The sequence below is a fragment of the Benincasa hispida genome, chromosome 3, assembly GCF_027475165.1.
Source record: "Benincasa hispida cultivar pf3 chromosome 3, pf3_genome.v1.1, whole genome shotgun sequence".
NCBI classification, from domain to species: Eukaryota; Viridiplantae; Streptophyta; class Magnoliopsida; order Cucurbitales; family Cucurbitaceae; genus Benincasa; species Benincasa hispida.
Window position 1 is genome coordinate 50,418,149 of NC_143480.1, and position 23,007 is coordinate 50,441,155.

Genomic DNA, 23,007 nt, shown 5'->3' on the forward strand with positions numbered 1-23,007 from the left:
CGATGTGTCACTATACACAGTTAAACTCCCTGATCCGCCAGGTATAGTAAAAATAGGGGTTGTGGTCAACTTTTCTTTTAGTTCCTGGAAGCTTTGCTCACATAATTGGTTCCAGACAAAAGGATTATTCTTCTTAGTGAGGTTAGTTAAGGGTAATGCTATACTTGAGAAATTCTTCACAAATCGTCTATAATATCCTGCTAATCCAAGGAAGCTTCACACTTTGCTGACTGTTGTTGGGCGAGGCCAGTTGCTAACTGTTTCAATCTTAGCAGGATCCACTGAGATTCCTTCTTGCTTTACAATATGCCCTAGGTAGGCAATTTGTCGCGTCCAAAACTCACACTTGGAGAATTTGGCATATAACTTTTCATTTCTTAATATGGAAAGGACGTCCCTAAGATGTTTTTCATGTTCTACCTCAGACTTGAAATAGACCAAAATATCATCTATAAATACGATCATTAAGTTATCAAGATAGTCCTTAAAAATTCTATTCATCAAGTCTATGAAGGCTGCTGGGGCATTCGTTAATCCAAAGGGCATCACAATGAATTCATAATGCCCATATCTTGTTCGGAAAGCAGTCTTGGGTATATCAGACTCCTTGATTTGTAGTTGATGATATCCAGATCATAAATCTATTTTGGAGAATACTGAGACTCCTTGTAATTGGTCAAATAGGTCATCAATGCGTGGAAGTGGGTACTTATTCTTTATTGTCAACTTATTCAACTCCCGATAATCTATACATAAACACATTGATCCATCCTTTTTCTTAACAAATAAGACAGGTGGTCTCTATGGAGACACACTAGGCGTATAAATCAGCTTGAGATGGACTTTGAAGAAAACCCATATTCTATCCAAAAGCTACAACAATGGCATCTTCGGTATTACGAATAACAACTCCAAAGTTAGAAGACAATGTTGAAGGACACCAAAGACAATGTTGAAGGACGCCAAGCACCATCAATCTTTAGTTTGAAAAAACCATGTGGAAACAGAGACTAAGAAGAATTAATAATTTGCTGGTGGTTCACAGAATGCTTCCATGGAGAACTGAATTTTTGGAATTCCTCAATATATGAAATGACCCGACTAACTTTGAGAGCCATAGGGGAAATATCATTGCCATGTAAAACAAAAATTTTGTCATTTCAGATAGCCCAACATAAACAACAAGTTTTGATTAGTTAAGCAAGGAGCACCAAAGATTTCAAATGTCAATAAGAGAAGCTTATATTGAAGGGATGTCAAAGGCTTTAGGGAGGAGCAAAGACCAGAGATCCTTTGTCCGAGAACAAAGGATAAGAGCTTGCACAATTATTGATTCAAGTTTTCGATTGCAACAAGGGAAAATGACAGAACTTGCAATACCCCTTTCAGTAAACAACTTTTGAAAGCCTTCTACATGAAAAGCGTTATTTTATTATGGATATTGATTTTTCATAATTGCTTCCAAGATGTAATATTCAAATGATTGGAAGAGGATGCATGAAATTTCTAATCGATAACTACTTTTAACATTATAAGAACCATCTTTAGAGTAATGCCATATCCCAAGTATCTTCTTTAGGAGAGGGTTGAAGAAGGATAGATTGTATAATATTCACATCACCTTTAGGTTTTTCATATAATATTCACATTATATTAGGGATAGTTAATATTTAGGTTGTCATAGCTATTTAATACAAAATTTTATTATTAATTATTAACATATTAGTTTATATGTATTTAGTTATTTTCAGTAATTAAATAAAATAATTAAATTATGCTCAATTAATATTTAATATAAAAATATTCATTTTTTAAGTGATTAAATTATTAATTAATATAACAATATCCTAATAATACTACATTTAACTTATGACTACATTAATTGTTTTCTTATAAGGATTGTTTTTAAATATAGGAAAATGAACGAACTTATTTATAAATATAACAAAATATTATTGTCTATCAGAGTATCATTGATAGACAGTGACATTTTGCTATATTTAAAAATATTTTTAGTAGTTTTGTCATTTAAAATAATTACCCTACTTGTAATCAAGTAAACAATTAATTTTGACCTCTATTTACAAAATTGGTAAATTAAACACATATATTTAATTTTTGGACATTGATTATTCTACATATTCAAAGTTCAGACACAAGTATTAATTATCTCATATATTTAATATTTATACTATAAAACAATATCTTCCATCCAAACAAATCCTAAATTTAGTATAAAGTTTGTGTTTATGAGGTAATTTTTTTTTAATGAATTTTATCAACTTTATATATTTAACATTTACACCACCAAACACCTCATCTTGCTCAAAATCAACTTTTCCTGCAATCGTTATATTATATAGGTATCGATATTAAATAATAAAGTTAACCCTAATTCAAAATTATTAGATATAAAATTAAAAATTTAAGAATCTATTAAAAAAATTTTAAAATATAATAATCAGATAAAACATATCTTAGAAATTTCAGGGACTTATTTAATACTTTTAAAATAATGTGAATAAAATAAACACTACTTCTATTATATATATATATATATATATATATATATATATATATATATATAAAAGGCTCTATTTGATAGTAATTTTATTTTGGAGTTTTTTTGTGCAGCTGAACCAAAATTGAGAGGAAGAGGGGAGGGTGATTCAGATTTACCATACTTTTTGAAAATGACGTTTTTTGACCTTTTGTTGACATCAAATTCGAAAAAAATTACCAAAAACGAATCTTGCACACTTGGAATGACTTTTCTTGCTCTCCACTCTCGCACTCTAAAAAATGAATCTCGTGCATGTAAAACGGACTTTCTTGCTCTTGCAGTCTCGCTCTCTTACTCTTGCTCTCTTTTCTCTCACATATCGCTCTCCTCTCTCTTTTTCTCACAATCATGCTTTCCGAGGCATGATCTCGCTTTGTAACACAAATTGAATAGAGAGAGAAGAAGAAGGCAATCAAAGCTGTTCGTGTGAACTCACTAGCATTGTTGCATGGTTTCGTCGAAGTTTATGTTTATAAGGTATTTTTAAAAATTTTATCAAATTTATATATTTAAAATTTACACTACCAAACACATAATCAATCTCAAAATTAGATTTTCATGTAATCGTTATATTATATAGGTAGCAACATTAAATAATAGGGTTAATCATATTCAAAAGTATTTAGATACAAAATTGAAAATTTTAAATTTTATTAAAAACTTTTTAAAATATAATGATTAGATAAACATAACTTTAAAATTTCAAGGACTTATTTAAAACTTAAAAAAAAATGTGAGTACAATATACACTACTTCCATTAGAAAAAAGAAAAACATAATTTCAAAAGAATAAGCTCTATTAGGTAATAATTTTATTTTTAATTTTCTATTTTTTTTTAAAATTTTGCTTTCCTATGGTTTCATGGTCTCTAAAAAATTCATCGGAGGTTTTAGCCAAAAAGTTTAGTTTGGATGTTAAAAATATTTTTGGGCATAAATAACAAAACAATGAAATTCATGGAGTAAGTCTCTAAGTTTTTCAAAAATAAAAAATAAAAAAAGAACAAACATATATCATCAAACTCTTCTAGAAAAAATGTCATCAAACGAAACTCTTGAAATCAAATTTTAGATCATTTTTCTTTCTAACTCTGATATCAATTTATATTTCTAAATTTGAGAGTTATATCAATTTAAATTATAAACTTTGGTTGATATATCAATTTATTCTCTCTATTATATTTTGTTAATATAAAAACGTGTGAGATTTGTAATATTATCGATTAAATCCAAACATTTATAAACAAACCTATCTAGGATATGAGTTAAAATTTCCTTTAAAAATCATTCATGGAGTTTAATTGATAAAATTATTAATCTCATACAATCATGACGTTTATTCAAACAAAATGTAATAAAAGGTGAAAATTGATACAATTACAAAAGTTTAATTTTAAATTAATACAATTAGTTCGTGATTTTAATTGATACATCTCTCAAAAGTTTAGAAGTATAATTTGACATTTTTCTTCAAGTTAAAATACCATTTTGATCTACATACTTTGAGACTTTTTCATTTTTATCTGTTTTCAAATGTTCAAATTTAGTCAATGTCCTTTCAATAAAGCTTAAATTTAATTATTTAATTATTTATTTATTTTTAAAATAAAAAAATCTATTAGCATTTTCACCTTAAATTTTAGAACTACATTAACATATTAGATTTTTTTTTGACATGAGCATTATTATTATTTAACCAATTCTTATCCAAATAACTTTAAAAGACTAAATTTAATATGGCTGTTCTTAAATATAATAAAATAAATCAATTTATTTATAAATATAGAAAAATGTCGGATAAACGGTGATAGTGATAGATGATAGTACCTATAGTTTTGGATTTAGTAAAGAGCCTAAAATTGAAAATGATATTTTAACATTTCCCTTATTATTAACACGGCTCCACGTACGCGTACCGAAATAATTCAAAATCAGCTTATTTTCGATTTTAATAATTATTTAAAAATATTTTCTAAAAAAATATTATTTTTAAATAATCTGAACGGCCACATGGGGGGCGAAGCCGCGGAGTGCTGAGTTAGTGAGATACTTCAAAAACTCAGCGATACCGAAGCAAAGAAGAAGATTCACCCAAAATCAATTCTGAACAAAATCTCATCATTCCATTTCTATTTTCTGATCAAATCTCCACCGGAGCATCGCCGGCGACGACAAATGGTAATCACTGTACTTCCATCCCTATGTTTCATGTGATGTAGTTAGTCTCTGATTGTAATCGTCTCTCTTTTGTTTGACTCGTTGGTTTTTAGTCAGATCTGTTCGTCTCCTCAATGTAGAAGAGAGGAGCGAAGTTTCTGTGTGATTTGTTTTTTGACCTGTGGTTTTGGCTGTTTTTGATCAAATCCTCAGATTCGGACTTGAGTTTCGGACAAAGGATCGACGGAATCGTACTGTTATTAGTTAGAATACCTGAAATGTTCACAAACGAGACGGACGGAGAGGTCGTAATGTTGCTCGATATGCGAACGGTTGAGAAAGAGATGGATAGTGACAATCTACTGAATCGGAGCTATTCGGAGGATCTTGATCCTAATTTGGAAACTGTGCCGTTTTCCGGTTCCGGTCAGTCGTTTTTCCTTCCTGCAGTTTTAGAATTTTTATCAAAGTTTATCTTCAATCAGCTTCTTAGACGATTTTGGCATGATTTTGGCATTTTCTGATTCGTAAACTGCAGAAGCTAATAATAATGGTGGATGTTCACCTGTCTCCAAGAATATTGTATCACCTATTCCACCGCGGAAGATCAGAACGGAGGATTTTATGGATTCAGAAAATGAAAAATCTGATTACGACTGGTAAGTAAATTACATTTGCTCTGATTTCATGTCTCGGTGATGAAGTAGCTTTCATGTTCAATTTGTTGTATATGAAATTTAAATACGAATTATTTGCAATCTAAGAGTAGCATTGATTGGTACGGTAGGGTCGCATGTTGTTCATTAACGGATGCTTTTTTCAAATAATTTTGAAGAATTCATGTAGCATTAGGGAAGTAAACAGTACCTCACTGTGTTTTCTGGTCCTACAAGAACCTAAATAATGCGCCTGGTTCTTGTTTTCTTCTTCTACATGTGGTTCTAATACGTCGTCTTTGTCAGCGAGATTCCCTTTTATTTTACCCATTAAAGCGGAATGAAATATTTGAAGAGACCAAAAGACGACACATGAAAGTCATTTTGTTCCTCAACGTTATCATTCCCCTTTCTTCTTTTTTAGGAGAATAAAACAGAGCTTTGTTACCTTTGCCCTTTTTTTCACGTATATTGTGTACTTCCCTTTAGCTTTATTTAAAGGCTTTCACGGGACAATCGATATCTTCAACCGCTTCGTTTCTTTCTAAAAAAAACCTTGAACGTTTAAAAATGAAGAAAGTGATATTTGAATTTCTTTGCTAATTTCAACAAAATTATCACCAGCCCCTTTTAAACTTTTAGATAATTTAAAATAATAAAATGGGTAATGCTCTAAGTGTACTTTTTCATGTATAAGAAACAATAACTCTCCTTTATAACGATAATGATTTCATGATTCGAGAGCCCCACCTCCCCTGTTCTGAAACACTTCACAAATTTGCAAAGGCTTAGAGAAAACCTTAGGGAAAATAAGTACCAAAACATTAATAGATCCCTTCAGTGATGTGGTTGTAGATGTGGCCAATGTTTGGCTATTATTATTGATATGAGCACAGTTATTATAAATTTGGATGTTAATTCCTTAGTTGAATTATAATACTTTTAAAGTGTTCGTTGCTATCTAATTGACTATTCATTGTAATCTCTTCTGTTTCTCAGGCTCCTCACACCACCTGGGACCCCACTTTTTCCATCAATGGAGACGGAATCACAGAAAAATGCAACGAATAAGAATGATATGCTGAATTCTCGTTCCACTGCTCTGAAACCTAGGGTAAGAGCACTAAAAAAATTTGACAAACCAATGAATTACTGCAAAATGAATACTTATCTATGCATGTGGTGATAGGAAAATCAGATTCTACAAGATTTTTCTTTGGAGATGTCTTGTAGACAAATATTTAACCTCCCACCTTCGATCAAATCTGAAGAAGTTGCAACTCAATTTCCCAATTTACATTTCATATCCTTTACACCTTTTTGGGTTGCAGCTCGTAAACATCCAGGAAGATTGTAACTCAGTGAGTAACATTACATCCAAGCATCCGAATTTGCAATCTGGACAACTGAATTCTTCATGTGCTAGCAACAAAAAGCCATCATCAAAGACTTCTTCAGCTACTGCTTCCAGATCTGCGACACCAACTTCACGCCCAACATTAACTAAAAGTACGAAGCCTTCAAGATCAGCCACACCAACTTCTCGAGTTAACGCTAAAGCTTTGGCACCTTCGGTGAGATCTTCAACACCTTCAAAAACTACTGCTCGGCCATCAACACCAACTGAAAGATCCGTGTCAACTACAAAGCAAACATCAAGATCAGCGACACCTAATCGTTGTCCATCAAAGCCAACATGTTTGTCTATCGTATCACGTCCCCATGGCCAGTCGTCTTCAACATCAAAATTTTCAGCTAGAAGTTCTAGTAATCCAAGACCTTCACGGGGCACCTTTCCATCCATTAAAACCAGACCTTCAAAACCCTCCGAGGCGCCAAATTTCCCACTTGATGAAGCTGCACGTCCAATGCCCGAAAGGCCGGCTTCAGCCACCAAGGGAAGACCAATTGCAGCCGATAGTGCTAAATCATCATCTGGTAGGACTATGTCCAATGGGAAAACTAGACAGAAACCAAGCTCTCCTTCGAAGCAACTTGCCTCAAACGGAAGTAGTGCATATAACAGTGGCAAAGTATTTCCATTCAAGCAAAGAATACGTTCCTCTGACGATAATGAGGTTAGCCCTGTGGTCATGGGGACAAAGATGGTTGAAAGGGTAGTGAACATGAGAAAACTTGCCCCTCCGAAACAAGGCGAGTACCGCCCGAGCATTGGTGATCCTACCAGCAAGTCCTCTGCTGACATCTCTGGCTTCGGAAGGACACTTTCAAACAAATCACTAGATATGGCTTTGAGGCACATGGTATTTATCCCCCTCTCCCTTCCATTTCTCTGTTCAATATAACATTGTAGTACTTGATTGCGATGACTCGTTTCAACGCTGCTATATGTAATTCAACGTGGACTCTTCTTATACAGGATATAACACGAAGCATTTCGGGCAAAGTACGCCCGGTGATTACAAAAATTCAGGCTTCCTCCATGAACAATGGCAGTTCAAGGTCTGCAAAAGTTGGAATGACTGGAGTTTCAGACTCTCCCCTTGCTACAAGCAGCAATGGCAGTTCAGCACCAAGCGCATGGAGTAGTTCGATTCGTCTAGATGACAGTGAGACTGAAGACAACGAGCCTGCCGTGGAGATGGTCTCATCATAGGAAGCTCCTTCTCTCCCGGCCAGCAATGTTGGCTACATTACCAGGTTCTTCCAACTGCCAACTTTTCGCCGTATAGCTCATGGATCCGTTCTAAAGGAGGGTTTGTTGTAGGGAAGCAAATACATTGTAGTTATGTACAATTTATCAAAGATTAGTGTCATAGTAATTGTATGGATCTTCTATGATTTAAGAGAATAGTTTGTTCTGAAGAGAAAAGAAATCGTATTCTAGTTAATGAATTTGAAGAGATCCTTCAGATGAGATTTGTTGCTACGTTGTTGGGATCTCCATTGTATGGCTGCTTCAAATAGCCAACCAAATAACATTCTGTTATATAATTTTATTTTTGTTAAAAAGCACTTAGTCTCCGAAATTTCATAAGAATCAAATTTAGAGAATGATTTAATTACATCATACTTTCAAATTTATAACAATTTAATCATTGAATTTAAATATATAACAACTTTATCTCTATTTTTAAATTTTGTAACAATTTAATGAGATTTTTTTTTTACCTATGTACATGGAAAAGTGATTAGGGACTGAATGACTAACCAATAAACAACAAATTTTGAATCTTTGCATAATAATTAAAAAAATAGACTAAATCATGATACAAATTAAATTGTTAAAAATTTAAAATATATAGACTAAATCATTACACTAATAAAAATTTAGAATTAAATTTATTTTTTAATCTTTCCTTCTTATTTGAGAAAGACTTTTATAAACGTATATACATATACATATACATACATATACATATAGAAACAATTTTTTTACACATCAAAATGTCATCTCTATCTCATCAATCTTCCAACTTCCAAGTTCTACAATATGTACAAATGCATTAACACTATTCCATTGATTGTATATCACAAAAACAGCATAAAAATATTCACAGAACAAGAGAAAATTAAGCAGTCAAAACCATCCATAATCCACCAAAACCAAGCACTAATTAGGATTTTTGTAGCTTTTTGTGGCTCTACCTACAAATATTGCTAGATTTTTTTAGAGATTTATTTACTAATTACTATATAACTGACTATTATTAGACATCAAGATCCATGATATAGCTAGTGTTTCTAAACATACATAACAGGGAGTATATAATATATATATATACCAGCCAATTTCAGCCAAAAGTTGTACCCTCAGAAGTTGCAACAGCAGCAGTTCTTGAAGTTGCCAAACCCGAACCGGCAGCCGAGGTCATGCCAGCAGCAGAAGAATCCTTTTTCGATTCGGATTTAGGTTCTACTGGTGGTGGTGGTGGTTGTTTAGGCTTCATATGAAGAGGGGTATTGTGCTTGAGTTTCAATTGTATTTGACGCATTCTCGAGAGATCGGTCGGTTTCCCGGGCTTTGGACCTTGAATAACAACAATAGCAGGCTTCTTCTCCTTGTCTTTCTTCCCCCTTTGTTCAATGGTTGGAACCTCATTGGGGATTAGTTCTGCAATTGCCTTCCAATAGTTCTTATCAGCTTCAGCATGGAACTTCTCTTGATTTGCTAGATATTGCTGTCATTTTAAGTTCAAATATGGTAAGATTTATGAAGCATGAAATGGGAAATATGCACAAGGCAAAGAAGAATAATCAAAATTGAGCTGTTAGAAGAAGAAAAACTAAGAAAAAGGTTAGAATTCAATGGTTTCACCTTTTGCTTTGTTGAGACTACTTATTTTCCAATAAGACAGACTATATCAAATATTAGGCTCAAATGACCACATAAATATATTTTATATAGCAAAACCTCACACAATAATGTCAACATCCTCATTGACTTAAACTCTTGGACCTGTTGGTAATTTAAATATGATACCAAAATAGTAAATTTTTAGTTCACATATCTAATCATTTTTCCCAATTGATGTTAAGAGTCGAGTCATAGGCCTTATCAATCAAATCAACATCCAATCGCGCACGCACGAGGGAGTGTTGAGAATATATCATAGAGTTAAAATCTAGACTAGATTACGAAAGAAATATCTCAAAACTTTTCTTTTGTTTATAAAATATCTACGTTCTTTCAAAAGTTGCAATATCATTCTTGTCCTTTCATAAACATTTCAAAACTTCTTTGGAGTAGAAATCTTTAGACCGTTGAACGAAAATTGAGACTTGAAACGATGAGTTGTGACCCAAACATGTTGCATTGTTCCAAGTCACCAACAAATCTTTTTGATTCTCAATTTCCATAAAAAAAAAATCTAAAGAATTTCTAATCGAAAGATAGTTTTGAAACATTTATAAAAGGTTATGAATAATATTGCAACTTTTGAAAGAATAAAATTATTTTTAAAAGAAAAGGCAAAGTTGAAGAGTATTTATTGTGATTTAGCCTAAAATCGAAATCTCAACCACAAGAAAGGTTAGAATCAAAAGAAGGCATACTTCATTTCAACATTTCATTCAACATCCATTATAGATTCAAAAGCCAAATCAATTCAACATCCCACAAAATAAAAATAACTTTTGTTTTTCATTCTATGTTTAGAGAAAATCAAGAAGAGTTTTCAGTATATAATGGGAAAAATTTAATGAAATTGTAGGAGTTTAGTTAGACATTCTCACCTTCTCCTTATCCCTATTAGAAGTTTTGGTATTATCAAGAGCAAGCTTGCGCCTCCTGTAGAATTCAATTTTATACTGATCAGCCTCATCAATTATCTCTTCCAACAGCTCCTTCTCCCTCTTCAACTTTTCTTCCAATCGAATCGCATTCAATCTGCCATTCACGACGTAATACATCTTAAAGTATTGATATAATTAAATTTACTATAACCCATCAACTTAAGTTTTTAGATTTAGAAGTAACTTGATATCATAGTAGAAAATCTTGTATTCGAAGTTGAAAAAAACATCGAAAGTTAATCCAAATAAAAAAACTACTTCGAACCAATTAATTTCTTAAAAACCCAAGTTTTGGAAACTAAAAAAAATAGTGTTTAAAAACTTGTTTATATTTTTAAAATTTGGCTAAGAAATCAAATTTTAGTTTGGAAAGATGAAAACTATAGCAAAGAAGTGGTAAGAAAACTATTTTAGAAACCAAAAACTAAAAACCAATGCCTCATTTGATAATCATTTTATTTTTTAAAATTAAGTCTATAAACATTCATTCCATCTCTAGGTTTCTTGACTTTGTTATCTATTTTCTACCAATGTTTTCAAAACAAAGTCAAATTTTTTTTTAAAAGAACAGTTTTTTTTTTTTTTAATTTAACTAATAATTCAACTCTTAATTATCTTGAAAGTATATTATGAAATGGTTAGAAAATAAACACAATTTTCGAAAACTAAATTCAAATATTTCGAAATATCCAAATGGGCCCAAGTGTTGGAGTTCACACAGAAACAGTAAGTATAATAAGAATAAAATTTCTTCAATGCACAAAAATTACTCATAGTTCATCCGTAAGATGACTGCAAAATTGTAATTCAGTTCATAAGCACAACGATTTAATAATCTCAGTAAGAGCTTACAACTCTGAAGATTCCGATTGCTCTTTAATTCACAGATTTTGATTTCAAAAAGTCATGTCAAAAATCTTACAATCGCAAAGAAGTTCAACAGTTTTCTCACCTGCGCCACTCCCTTAAAGGAAATCCTTCCTCCGGTTCCATCGCCGTCGGAGACGAGAGGATCGGGCCGTCCGATTCGCCATAACCTCCATCAAAACCCTTCCCGTTCTGCTGCGGCGAGAAACTCGAGAATCCTCCATCCGCCGAGAAATTCGTAGGCGGAGTCGGCGAAAGGTCGTCTCCTTGGTTGTATGCCATATTTCCGAAGATCGGTGACGAATCGCCGGCAGAGTCGGCGGCGGACTCGGTTTCGAAAGTAGAAAAGGTTTCGAATCGTTGTGAAGCGAGGCGAGGTTCGAATCCGATGGTGCCGTCGTCGAACGAAGGAGGAGGCGTTCCGGCGAAGGTTGACATGGCGTCGGCGTGATCTGCTTCTTCCTCCGGCGACGGTCAACAGTCGATCAATCTTTCTGCGCGAATGTTTCTCTGCAGCTTCGCGACCGTTTCCGGTCGTTATTATAAGAAATGGAAAAAGACTTTGACGGCGTTAATCTCCCGCTACAGATACCTCCAAGTTTTTTTTTTTTACAATTTTTTTTCCTTTCAGGCATACGAAACAAAGACAATGTGAGAATACTATCTAAAAAAAATGTTCTTTTCGAACGAAAGAAAAATCTTGAGAGGATGTCAAAACTACGAAAGAGTGGGCAACTTTATTCACTCTTGGAAAATATGACAAAAACATAGGACATTTACAAAATTACCAAAAAAAAATAATGTCGTTAACAAAAATCATAATTTCAAACAAGGAGGAAGTCGTCCATTTGATGAGATTGATAACCTCCATCAAATCAGACTCAACCTTTAGCCAAGGGTTGGACTCTCTCCATTCCTGATCGATCACTTTCACACCCTCTAAGACGGCGTTAGCTTCCAACAACTTAACACCACCCCTCCTCTAGGTAAATTTGCAACTAGTTAACATGATATATGACCATTTGGTTTTTAAGTAATTTCAAACTTAGTTCCTCATGTTTGTAGAATATTTTCGTATGGTTCCTAACATTTTAAGGGAGTGAAATGTTGACTAGATCGACTACTAACCTCTTCTTTCTTTTAGTTGAGCTCAATTATATCGAACCTATCACGCTCGACTATTTTAAGTGGATAGTTTATTATATGTATGGATGTAGATATTAATTATAAATTGATGGCATGTTAATTATATATGATTCATTTGAAATTCAATTAAAAATTAATTTAAAAACATAAAATCAAAGTTAATATAACTCAATTGACATCAAAATGTGTTTGTGTCTAGGAGATCTGTGATTTGAATCCCCTACTTCTATTGTATTACAAAAAAGTTTAAAAAGAAAAAAACTTAAGAAAAGTTAAAATAAAATGTAGGTCAACACAGTCAATTAATATAGTTAATAATAAAATTTGTTAAACATTAAGCCTCATTTAATGATCACTTTGGCCCTGTAACCATTTCGTTTTTTGTTATAGTTTTATAGAATTAAGCTTATTTCCATCCCATTTCTTATCATAATTTGCATCTTTCCTAACTATAATGATTGAATTCTTAAATTTTAAAAACAAAATTTTAAAAGCTATTTTTTTTTGTTTTCAAATTTTGGCTACCATGGGTAAAAGGTAGATACAAATGCAGAAATTTGGAGGTGAAAGTAATGTTTAAAGGCTTAATTTTTAAAAACAAAAATAAAAAATAAAATGATTACTAAACGAGACCTTCATTATTTGTTTTTTGTTTTTAAAATTTTAGTTTATAGATAAAAATTCCAATTAATATGTTCCAACGCTTTGAAAACATTCTCAAAATCTAAACCGAATTTTGATTATTAAAAAAATAGTTTTTAATCTTTATTTTCTTTTTGAAAAATTGGGCTAAAAATTCTAATCTTTTTGTAGGAATGATAAAAATATGCTATAGAGATTTATAAAATGTAAGCATACTTTTTTAATAAATGGAATGGTTATCATTTAGGTAAGGAATAAATAGATCTAATGATGGCTAATTTTGTAATTTAACTTTTTCACTTTATTTTATCTTTTCTGACAAGGATGGACAATATTTTTTTTAATTTATTTTGGAGTAACTAGGCGAATAAATCAAACATAGAACTATATATAAAATATATTTTGTCCTATAGAAGACTTCTCCTTTTGCTTTTTCGCTCATTATTTTATTTATTTATGTATTTTAAGGTAATTTATTTATGTATTTTTATCGTCTCGTTTGATAATCAGTTTATTTTTAGCCTTTTACTTTTTAAAATTAAGTCGATAGACTATTTTCACTTTTAAATTTTTTCATTTGTTATCTATTTTTTACGATTAAAAAATCAAGTCAAATCTTGAGAACTAAAAAAAAGTTGTTTTGAAAAAGTTGTTTTTATTTTTTAAATTTAACTATTGTATTTAAGAAAAATGTGGATGCTATAAGTTTAATTTTAAAAAACAAAAATAAAAAAACCAAAGGACTATCGAAAGAACTTCAAATGTTATTAGTTTCTAGTTTTTTTTTGTCCTCCTTTTTAATAATGATATTCCTCCAGGCAAATAATAAATATATAAATTAAAATTTTTATAATGAAATATTTCGTCCAATGGACGTACATAGAAATTATAATTTTATTATTTGATAGGTAAACTTTTGTACGTAAAGAAAAAAAGTATAATTTTGAAATTAAAAAAAAAATGTATTATTTCTCTCTAATGAATGATACGGAATATTATTTAGAGCCAGCTAGATACTTTTAAGCTCTCTCAAAGTGTTAAAGTTGGTTTTCTTTTTCTTCTTTGATAATATGTGGTGAGAGATTGATCGCATAAATTTATATCACTCGAACTACGAAGTCAAATTATGAATTATTATCTTTTATTAGACTTAGGGGGGAAAAAACTTTTTTTGACCTTCGAGTTTTCAGTATAGTTTCTATTTGGTCACCAAAATGAGTATAACTTAATTGGCATTAAGTTTGAATTATCAATCTCAAAGTCAGAGGTTTGCTTTCTCATTCTACATTTTGTCCAAAAAAAAAACATTTATATTTGATCATTAGGTTTCAAAATATTGTTTCAGGAAATAAAGTTCACTTTCCGTAATTGATGTTAATTTTTATTAATTATTTTTTAAAAAATATCACAATTATTTTAAATTTAGTAATTGAAAGATAACGCTAAGACTAAAAGTGATCATTAGTGAAACTCGGTGTAAAAGCGTAAAATATTGGAATATAGAAAATATATTGAAACTAAACTCAAAACTCAGGATAAAAAATATACAACATTTTATATTCTAAGGATTAAATAGAAATTAAATTCAAAATTTAGGAGTAAAATTGTAAAATCTTAAAATGTTTGGACTAAATCGAAATTAGACTCTAAATCTGCAGACCAAAATAAAATTTGAAAAATCACTTACATGAATTTTCTTAGACAATGATACATTTATTATATAAATATAACCAAGTTTTCCCCACATGTATTACTACTTTTTCTTTCCATTTTGTAATTGAATGTGAGTTAAAAGGGTCGAAAATTTCAAACATTCGATATTTAAGAAAGTTTATATATATGCACAACTTAGTTGAATAAGATATTATGATCTTATCGATTATTTTATATATAAGTATATTATATATATATATATATATATATATACACACACACAAATAATGATTATCAAATATACGAGAGATAAAAAAAAAAAAAACACGAGATCGTAAATAATACTTATTTTATTAGACTAGTAAACTAAAACTAAGATTAAAAAAAGATTAACAAATAAGATATCCCTAATTATACCACTTTATATGAAGTGGAATTATTTTCCACTTCATAATATGATTTAGTCTTGACTAATCATTCTTATTGAACTTGGCATTCTTTGTATTTTCTTCCTCTTGGAGATGAACAATAGGAATCATATACATATTTCCTCTTCACATTCTCATAAGCTTGGTTGTTGTTTGGAATTCAATTCCCACTTATCTCTTCTATTCCATGAAAATGTCTCTGAGTCACATTGATTTCCAAAAGTATAACCAAGAATGTCAATTTGCATAAAAATTGTTATTAATATTATCTAATTAATTTTAGTAAAAAATAATTTAACTTGTGACAATTTTTAATTGAGCAACTAACTGATTTGCACAAAGATAGGTGCAGTTCAGATAATACCTATGTATTTTTTATTTAAAATTTATGAAAATGCAGTGACTAAAATCAGACATTTAAAAGTATCGTATTTAATTTAACACATTTCAAAATATAGGGACTAAAATAAAACTTAATTTAGGATCAGCGAGTTGTTATTAACTTACACAATGTCATGAAAATTCCAAAGAATCCCATAGTCATGAAATGTTAAGGTGGGATCAAACCATAGATGAAGTCTTTCCTCTCTTCCTCCAATGTCATTGGCAAAAATCGTGGTTTGTAAGGTATATAATGGACCATCTGTTTCCAATAATTCAAAGTCTATCTCATCATGAACATTGCCTTCTGAACTTGAATGTAATTGCACCCATCATACCACATAAAAAAAATTAGGTTAAAATATTAGTTCGATATCTGTGTTTTTGAAGTTTTTTCAATTTTAGTTTTCATACTTCAAATAAATCTTAAATTTAGTCTTTTAAAGTTAATTTTTTTCGACATTAGTCAAATATTAACAATAACCACAGAAATATAATATGTGAACATGTTCTCAAAATTTGTAAAAATACTAAGGGGCATTTGGGCCTCTATTTGTAGTTGGACAGGTGGGCTATAATAGCCCAACAACGTTTGGGGCTCCAACTAAAATAGTTGGAGCCCAAATCTCACTTAAGTGCTCAATTATTTTGGTTTGTTTCCTCACTCTACCTTGTTTTCCTTACTTCTGTTAGTGCTCGATTATTTTACTTCGATTAATTGATCCTCATGGCTGGTCACACGTTCCTCGATGCACGGTCACTCGATACCCAACTTCATGGTCACTCGATACAGCTGCAATTGACACGTGTGTACTCGATCATATCGACGTCATACTCGATGCTCAATTACTTTATACTCAATTATTTTGAATTCAAAACACATTTGAAGGTCACTCGATGCGCTTGCAATCGGCACGTGTATACTCGATCATATCAACGTCATATTCGATGCTCGATTACTTTATACTCAATTATTTTGAATTCAAAACCCGTTTGAAGGTCACTCGGTACCTAGCTTCATGGTCACTAAATACGCCTGCAATAGACACGTGTATACTTGATCATATCAGCGTTATACTCAATGCTCGATTACTTTATACTCGATTAGTTTGAATTCAAAACCCATTTGAACATGTTACATGATACTTGATTATTTTGCCCCTATTTCAATTATTTTCCTTACTCTCTCTCGTTTTTCTTACTTCAATTAGCACTCAATTATTTTGTTCTATTTCCTTCCATCTATTCTCCTTACGGTTTCACCATTGTTCCCGATCGACATTGTTCCTAGTGGGTTTTGGAGCTTCCTCTTCTCCATTCCTGCCAATCGACTGCCAGTGTGGTTCTCTTTGGTCGAATTTGACTTCGTAGCTCTAGACTATGATATGTTTGGTAGTCTAGATCTATGTTTTTCTTTAGATTCGTAACCCGTCCTCTTTCATCTTGCCGTTCTGAATGCCACTGTCGCTCCTCCTTTACCTTGCCGCTTATTTCAATTCTCTTTGCTCTTTTTGCTCCAAACGAGGGTTTCCCCTTGCCACTTCTTTCGGTTCTCCAATCTTTTATGTTGTCCCTCTTGTCTACCTGAGTCCGAATCGTACAACCATGTTGGAGCTTATATCTTGCTTGGTAAGGGATGGAGATCCTCGTTTGGAGCATGGTAGAGGATGGAGGATAGTGTTCGGATATTGGTAGGGTTACCATATCTAATGATAAGTCTTCTTTCTCTTCACCAGCCAATGATGAGCCACTGTATATTTTTTTTCCTTCCTTTTTTTTTTTGACAAAATGTAAGCTTATTTTACTCTATGCTTGATTTCAGTGTTTTGTTCTTGGTCTTTGATTATCGATCTCTGATGATCAATGTATCTGTTCTGTTCAATAACTGTTTTTGTCTGATTATCGGTCTCTATGCTTGATTTTAGTGTTCTAGTCTATTCTTGGTATATGATTATTGGTTTGTGATTATCGGTCTTTGATTATTTTGCCCCTATTTCGATGACTCTTTTTCCATTACTATTGTCCTTGGTATATGATTATTGGTCTCTAGTTATCGGTCTTTGATTATTTTGCCCCTGTTTTGATGACTCTTTTTGCATTGCTACTATTCTTAGTCATTGATTATTGATCTTTGATTATCGGCCTTTGATTATTTTGCTACTATTTCAATGACTCTTTTTGCACTACTTTTATTCTCAATCTTTGATTATTGGTTTTTTATTTTTGGTCTTTGATTATTTTGCTACTATTTCAATGACTCCTTTTGTATTGACCCTAATGATCAATGTATCCGATTTACCATGATACTGGTAGCTCAACACATGTACTCTTTACCTGCTTATGCATTCATAGCACTGTCTATATTAGAAATGTGTTAAGTTCTGGTTTTGACCTGGTTGGCATAGAACTCTAAGATGTTCTTAAAGTGTTAGAGAAGAGTCCAGAAGAGGAGAGGCATCATATTATCTGAAATTCAGAACGGCTTAAGAAAGAATTTCATTGTTTTGAGGCTGGTTCTTACTGTCTAAGTATAATACTAGGATAGTTAATTGTTTGTTGGCTTCCTTGTTTTCTTTTTCCCAATCTCATTGTAACTATGTCATAACTCTTGTTTGATTCCTAACTTGTTTGGTTTACCCTAGTTTGATTGCAAGTAATAGTTTTTAGAGTAGTGGTTTGCAAGTACCTTGTTGATGTGATTGACAGTAGTGAATTGATGTGTTTGGTTCTCAATCTCAATGGTACACTATTCACTTTATTTCACTAGGCGTGGTTTCCAAGGTGTACTTATTACCATAGGTACACCTAAACTTGATCTACTCATGAATGAGAACTATTTTTAAGGTACACCTCTTTTCCTACTCATGGCCTACCCATTAATGAGACCTAAACTTTGATCTACCCATGAATGAGACTTACTTATTTCCAAGATATACTTTATTTCTCTTCTCTTTAATGAAACATCTTTTCCTTACAACTATGAGGACAATCATATCTTCACCACACCATTGTTGGTAAGGTCCTTCCCCCTCCTTTTTTTTTGTGTTGCTTATCACATCTCCTGTTAAGTCACTTTCATTTTTTTCTTTATATTATTATTAAAGCATCTGTTTATTGATTGTCACAGTGTTCAACTTATTAGAGAACATGCGAAGCTTCAGATTTTCTTCTTCTATTATACGTAAGGTGGTACTATTCTAAAGTATCTTGTATATTTAAAGTGTTTATTGATACGAAACTTTAATTTTTCATTTCAATTTTTTATCCTGTATATTTATAAACTTAAAATAATTTAGTTCTATATTAATTATGCTTTTGCAGTTGATTTTCTTTCAGTTATATATTAATCTTTTCTTTCAATTGTTTGTTGATTTTCTTCCTAAATACTTGTTAGGCTTCCTCACATTTTTCTTTTTATTGATTTATTTTTCATTGAAAACTCAAGGTTTGATCATGAGCCTAAAATGAAACCTATTAAAATCAAGACTATTTTATCAACGAGAATTTTAATTTCCATGTTCATATTCAAAAATGAAATTATTTGACAACATTGAGTGAAATTGAATATGGTTATTGTTGTTGATTAAAAAAAAAAATAATAATAAGTTGAACATATTTGATAAAAATGCAAACAAAATTTTATAGCTTCATTTGGTATGGTAGAATATATTTGATAAAAATGCAAACAAAATTTTTTATTGATAAATTATTAGTAAAGTAACAGCTATGAATAACTGTCTTTAAGGATTAAGGTGAACAAACTTAAAAGTCCGTAGATAACGATTTAAACTTATTTGTTAATAGTAGTAGTAGTAATAGTTCCAAAATTGTATGTAGAGAATATACTTTTACTAATTTACTTTTTAATTTTAGTTCCAAACTAATGTACTTTAGATTTTAGTTTCAAAAGCCCCCGCAATTTCATCCAATTGCACTCTAAATTTAGATAAAAATTTCAATGTTAACGTTAAACATTAATTGCAAGCTACTATTACTAATATTACTAAGCTATATCATACAATTTTGCGTGCATTTAAAATTCCATGATAAGTATATTCTTGTTTAGATTAGAAGTACATTAGTTTGGAACTAAAATTATGATATAGCTTAGTAATAGTAGTAATAGTTCCAAAATTGTATGTAGAGAATATACTTTTACTAATGTACTTTTTAATTTTAGTTCCAAACTAATGTATTTTAGATTTTAGTTCCAAACGCCCCCTTAATTTCATCCAAATGCACTCTAAATTTAGGTAAAAGTTTCAATGTTAACGTTAAATATTAAACAATATTGCAAGCTACTATTACTACTATTACTAAGCTATATCATACAATTTTGCATACATTTAGAATTCTATGAAAAGTATATTCTTATTTAGATTAAAAGTACATTAGTTTGGAACTAAAATTATGATATAGCTTAGTAATAGTAGTAATAGTTCCAAAATTGTATGCAGAGGATATACTTTTAAAAGATATACTTTTTAATTTTAGTTCCAGATCAATGTACTTTAGATTTTAGTTCCAAATGCCCACTCAGCTTCATCCAATTGTACTTTAAATTTAGATCAAAGTTTCAACCTTAACGTTAAACATAAAAAGTATTGCAAGCTACTATTACTACTATTAATAAGCTATATCATACAATTTTATATGCATTTAAAATTATATTTTGCATAAATTTGAAAAACCACTCATGAATAAATGCTTCAGGAGTCAATTTTCGTAATCTACAATATAATGGACCCCTAAGAAGTAGTAATCATACTAACGGTGTTCACAACTACCCAATATCAATTACTGCTAATACTAGAGCTGTTACTCAACGACCATAGGAGGATAGAATACCCGCAACATTACACTAGACATCATATTAGACAATTAGCATACTTCAGGATTTAAGTTGTCATGAAAGCACGCGAATGGATAGAAGATGTTTTGCCATTTTATGTACTTTACTAAAGACAACTGGCGAATTAATGGGAACAGAAGTTGTAGATGTTGAGGAGATGATCGCTATGTTCCTACATATCTTAGCCCATGATGTTAAGAATAGAGTAGTTGGTAGACAGTTTGTTAGGTCAGGTGAAACAGTTTCTAGGCATTTCAACTCCTTTCTCAATGTCGTTTTACGACTACATGAAGTACTGTTGAAAAAACCTTTGCCAATCACAACCTCCTGTACAAATCCGAGATGGAGATGGTTTGAGGTATGGTGAAACTAAACAAATGTTGGTGCACTGTCCGTGTCTAGTTTAGATAACTTATGTATATAAATATTTCATACGTCATGTTCGCACATGATTGTTTAGATGCGTTAGATGGTAGCGTACATAAAAGTCAACGTGCGTGCCACTGATCGACCAAGGTATAGGATGATGAAGGGTGAAATTGCCATGAATGTTCTTGGTGTTTGCGACACGAATGGTGATTTCGTGTTTGTCTTACCTAGGTGTGAAGGTTCTGCAGCTAATTCTCATGTTTTTAGAGATGTAATATCACGATCTAACAAATTGAAGGTTCCGAAGGATAATAACTTTTACGCACAACTTCTTGTCATACATCATAGTACTCAACGATTATGATTTCAAACAATTGGACATTGTATATGGTATTATTATCTATGTGATGCTAGATAACCAAATGCGGAGGGCTTCTTGGCACCATATAGAGGAGAACAATATCATTTTTCGGAATGGTGTGGAGAAAGGAATGCACCAACAACTGCAAGAGAAATTTTTAACATGAAACATTCTTTTGCGAGGAATGTCATCGAAAAGGAAATCGGGCTGTTGAAAGGGAGATGGGCAATACTCCGCGAAAAATCATACTACCTCATGCAAGTCCAAACTCGGACGATCATGGCGTGTTGCTTTCTTCATAATCTTATTAATATGGAGATGAATACTATCAAAATGCCCGAGGACCTAGCGAGGTGGACTCACATTCTGCTACCATTGGTGGGGACGAGATCAATTATATTGAGAGTTCAAACGAATGGACACAATGGATTAATGAATTGGCACATAATATGTTTTTTGACTGGGAGTAATGTAACAATCAGTAGCTTCATGCTTAGTTTGTGGCTTTTACAATGTATTTTTTTTATAATTTCATGTATGCAATTTTGTAAATCAATTTCTAAATTTCTTAATATAATTAGATTTACTACCTTATACACTGCAAATAACACATCACATGATAATTTCTTTCTTTATTACTTAAATAGTACGATGATGTACATGTAGCATGATGACAAGTTCTTCTAGAGCTCCAAATCACACTTGAACGAGGGAGGAAGAGTCGAAGCTGGTGGAATATTTGGTGACTTTGGTTGAATCTGATGGATGGAGATCAGACAACAGGACCTTTCGCCTTGGGTACTTGGCAGGGTTACAACGTATGATAGCTGATAAGATACTTGGCTGTAGAATATAAGGGACCCTACCATAGATTGTAGGGTAAGGAGTCTTAAAAGAACGTACCAAGCTATAGCATAAATTCAAGGACCGACATGCAGTGGGTTCGATTGGAATGAAGAATTCCAATGCATCACTGCGGAGAAAGAGACGTTCGATGGTTGGGTGAAGGTAAAATTTCATAAACATTTTTTTTCCATTCATCGTCACCCGTGATATTAACCAGTCATACTCTCCATGTAGAGCTATCCTGTAGCAAAAGGGCTCTGAACAAGCCATTCCCATATTTTGATGACTTAGCCTACGTCTTCGGCAAGGACCGAACAACTGAAGAAGGGCCAGAGACACCTGGTGACATGGCCTCAAATTTTCCAAGGTGTATGCATGAAGGTGCTCCTCCTGCGATTCATAGGAACATAACCTATCATAGGATGAGCTTGATGGAATCCTGACTGCACTTGGTTCTGAAGGAGGCAATTCATCAAGGAGTAGTAAGAGCAAGCATTATGGATATCCGTCTGAGTTGATTGAGGCTTTTAAAAATGCAATGGACTTTGCAAATGACCAACTAAAGCCCATTGCTAAATAGTTGAAAGAGCAGCATGCAACAGAGGTTGAGCTACGTGCCAAGGTTGTGAATGAACTTAACGATACTCCAGAACTACAAACCTGACAGAAGGTGAAGCTTATGAATATCATATTCTGCAATGTGCATAATACGGAGAGTTTTTGTCTGTTTCAGCAGATATGAAATTGGAGTATTGCGAGCTTCTTCTTCTAGACAACGCCTGACCAACTATTTTCATCACCTGCTTTTCCATGTTTAATTTGGACATATC

The 23,007-nt window shown here is 31.9% G+C and overlaps 3 protein-coding genes across 3 annotated transcripts; 2 read left to right on the forward strand and 1 right to left on the reverse strand.

Moving 5' to 3' along the window:
• The first annotated feature begins 4,582 nt into the window (after window positions 1-4,582).
• On the forward strand, window positions 4,583-8,352 carry LOC120073857 (uncharacterized). Its single transcript, XM_039026742.2, has 6 exons — window positions 4,583-4,741; window positions 4,934-5,146; window positions 5,259-5,379; window positions 6,376-6,490; window positions 6,708-7,640; window positions 7,757-8,352. Exons 2-6 carry the CDS (start codon window positions 4,999-5,001, stop codon window positions 7,991-7,993), a joined length of 1,554 nt encoding a protein of 517 aa, XP_038882670.1. The 5' UTR covers window positions 4,583-4,741; window positions 4,934-4,998; the 3' UTR covers window positions 7,994-8,352.
• A 479-nt stretch (window positions 8,353-8,831) lies between these two features.
• Window positions 8,832-12,361, reverse strand: LOC120073858 (clathrin light chain 2-like). Its single transcript, XM_039026743.2, has 3 exons — window positions 11,585-12,361; window positions 10,573-10,726; window positions 8,832-9,518 (listed from the first exon to the last, which is right to left on the reverse strand). The coding sequence occupies exons 1-3, from the start codon at window positions 11,935-11,937 to the stop codon at window positions 9,132-9,134; spliced, it is 894 nt and encodes a 297-aa protein (XP_038882671.1). The 5' UTR covers window positions 11,938-12,361; the 3' UTR covers window positions 8,832-9,131.
• An 8,367-nt stretch (window positions 12,362-20,728) lies between these two features.
• LOC150037358 (uncharacterized) lies at window positions 20,729-21,334 on the forward strand. The gene is made up of 2 exons (XM_090311972.1): window positions 20,729-20,959; window positions 21,071-21,334. The coding sequence occupies exons 1-2, from the start codon at window positions 20,729-20,731 to the stop codon at window positions 21,332-21,334; spliced, it is 495 nt and encodes a 164-aa protein (XP_090168098.1).
• The last annotated feature ends 1,673 nt before the right edge of the window (window positions 21,335-23,007 follow it).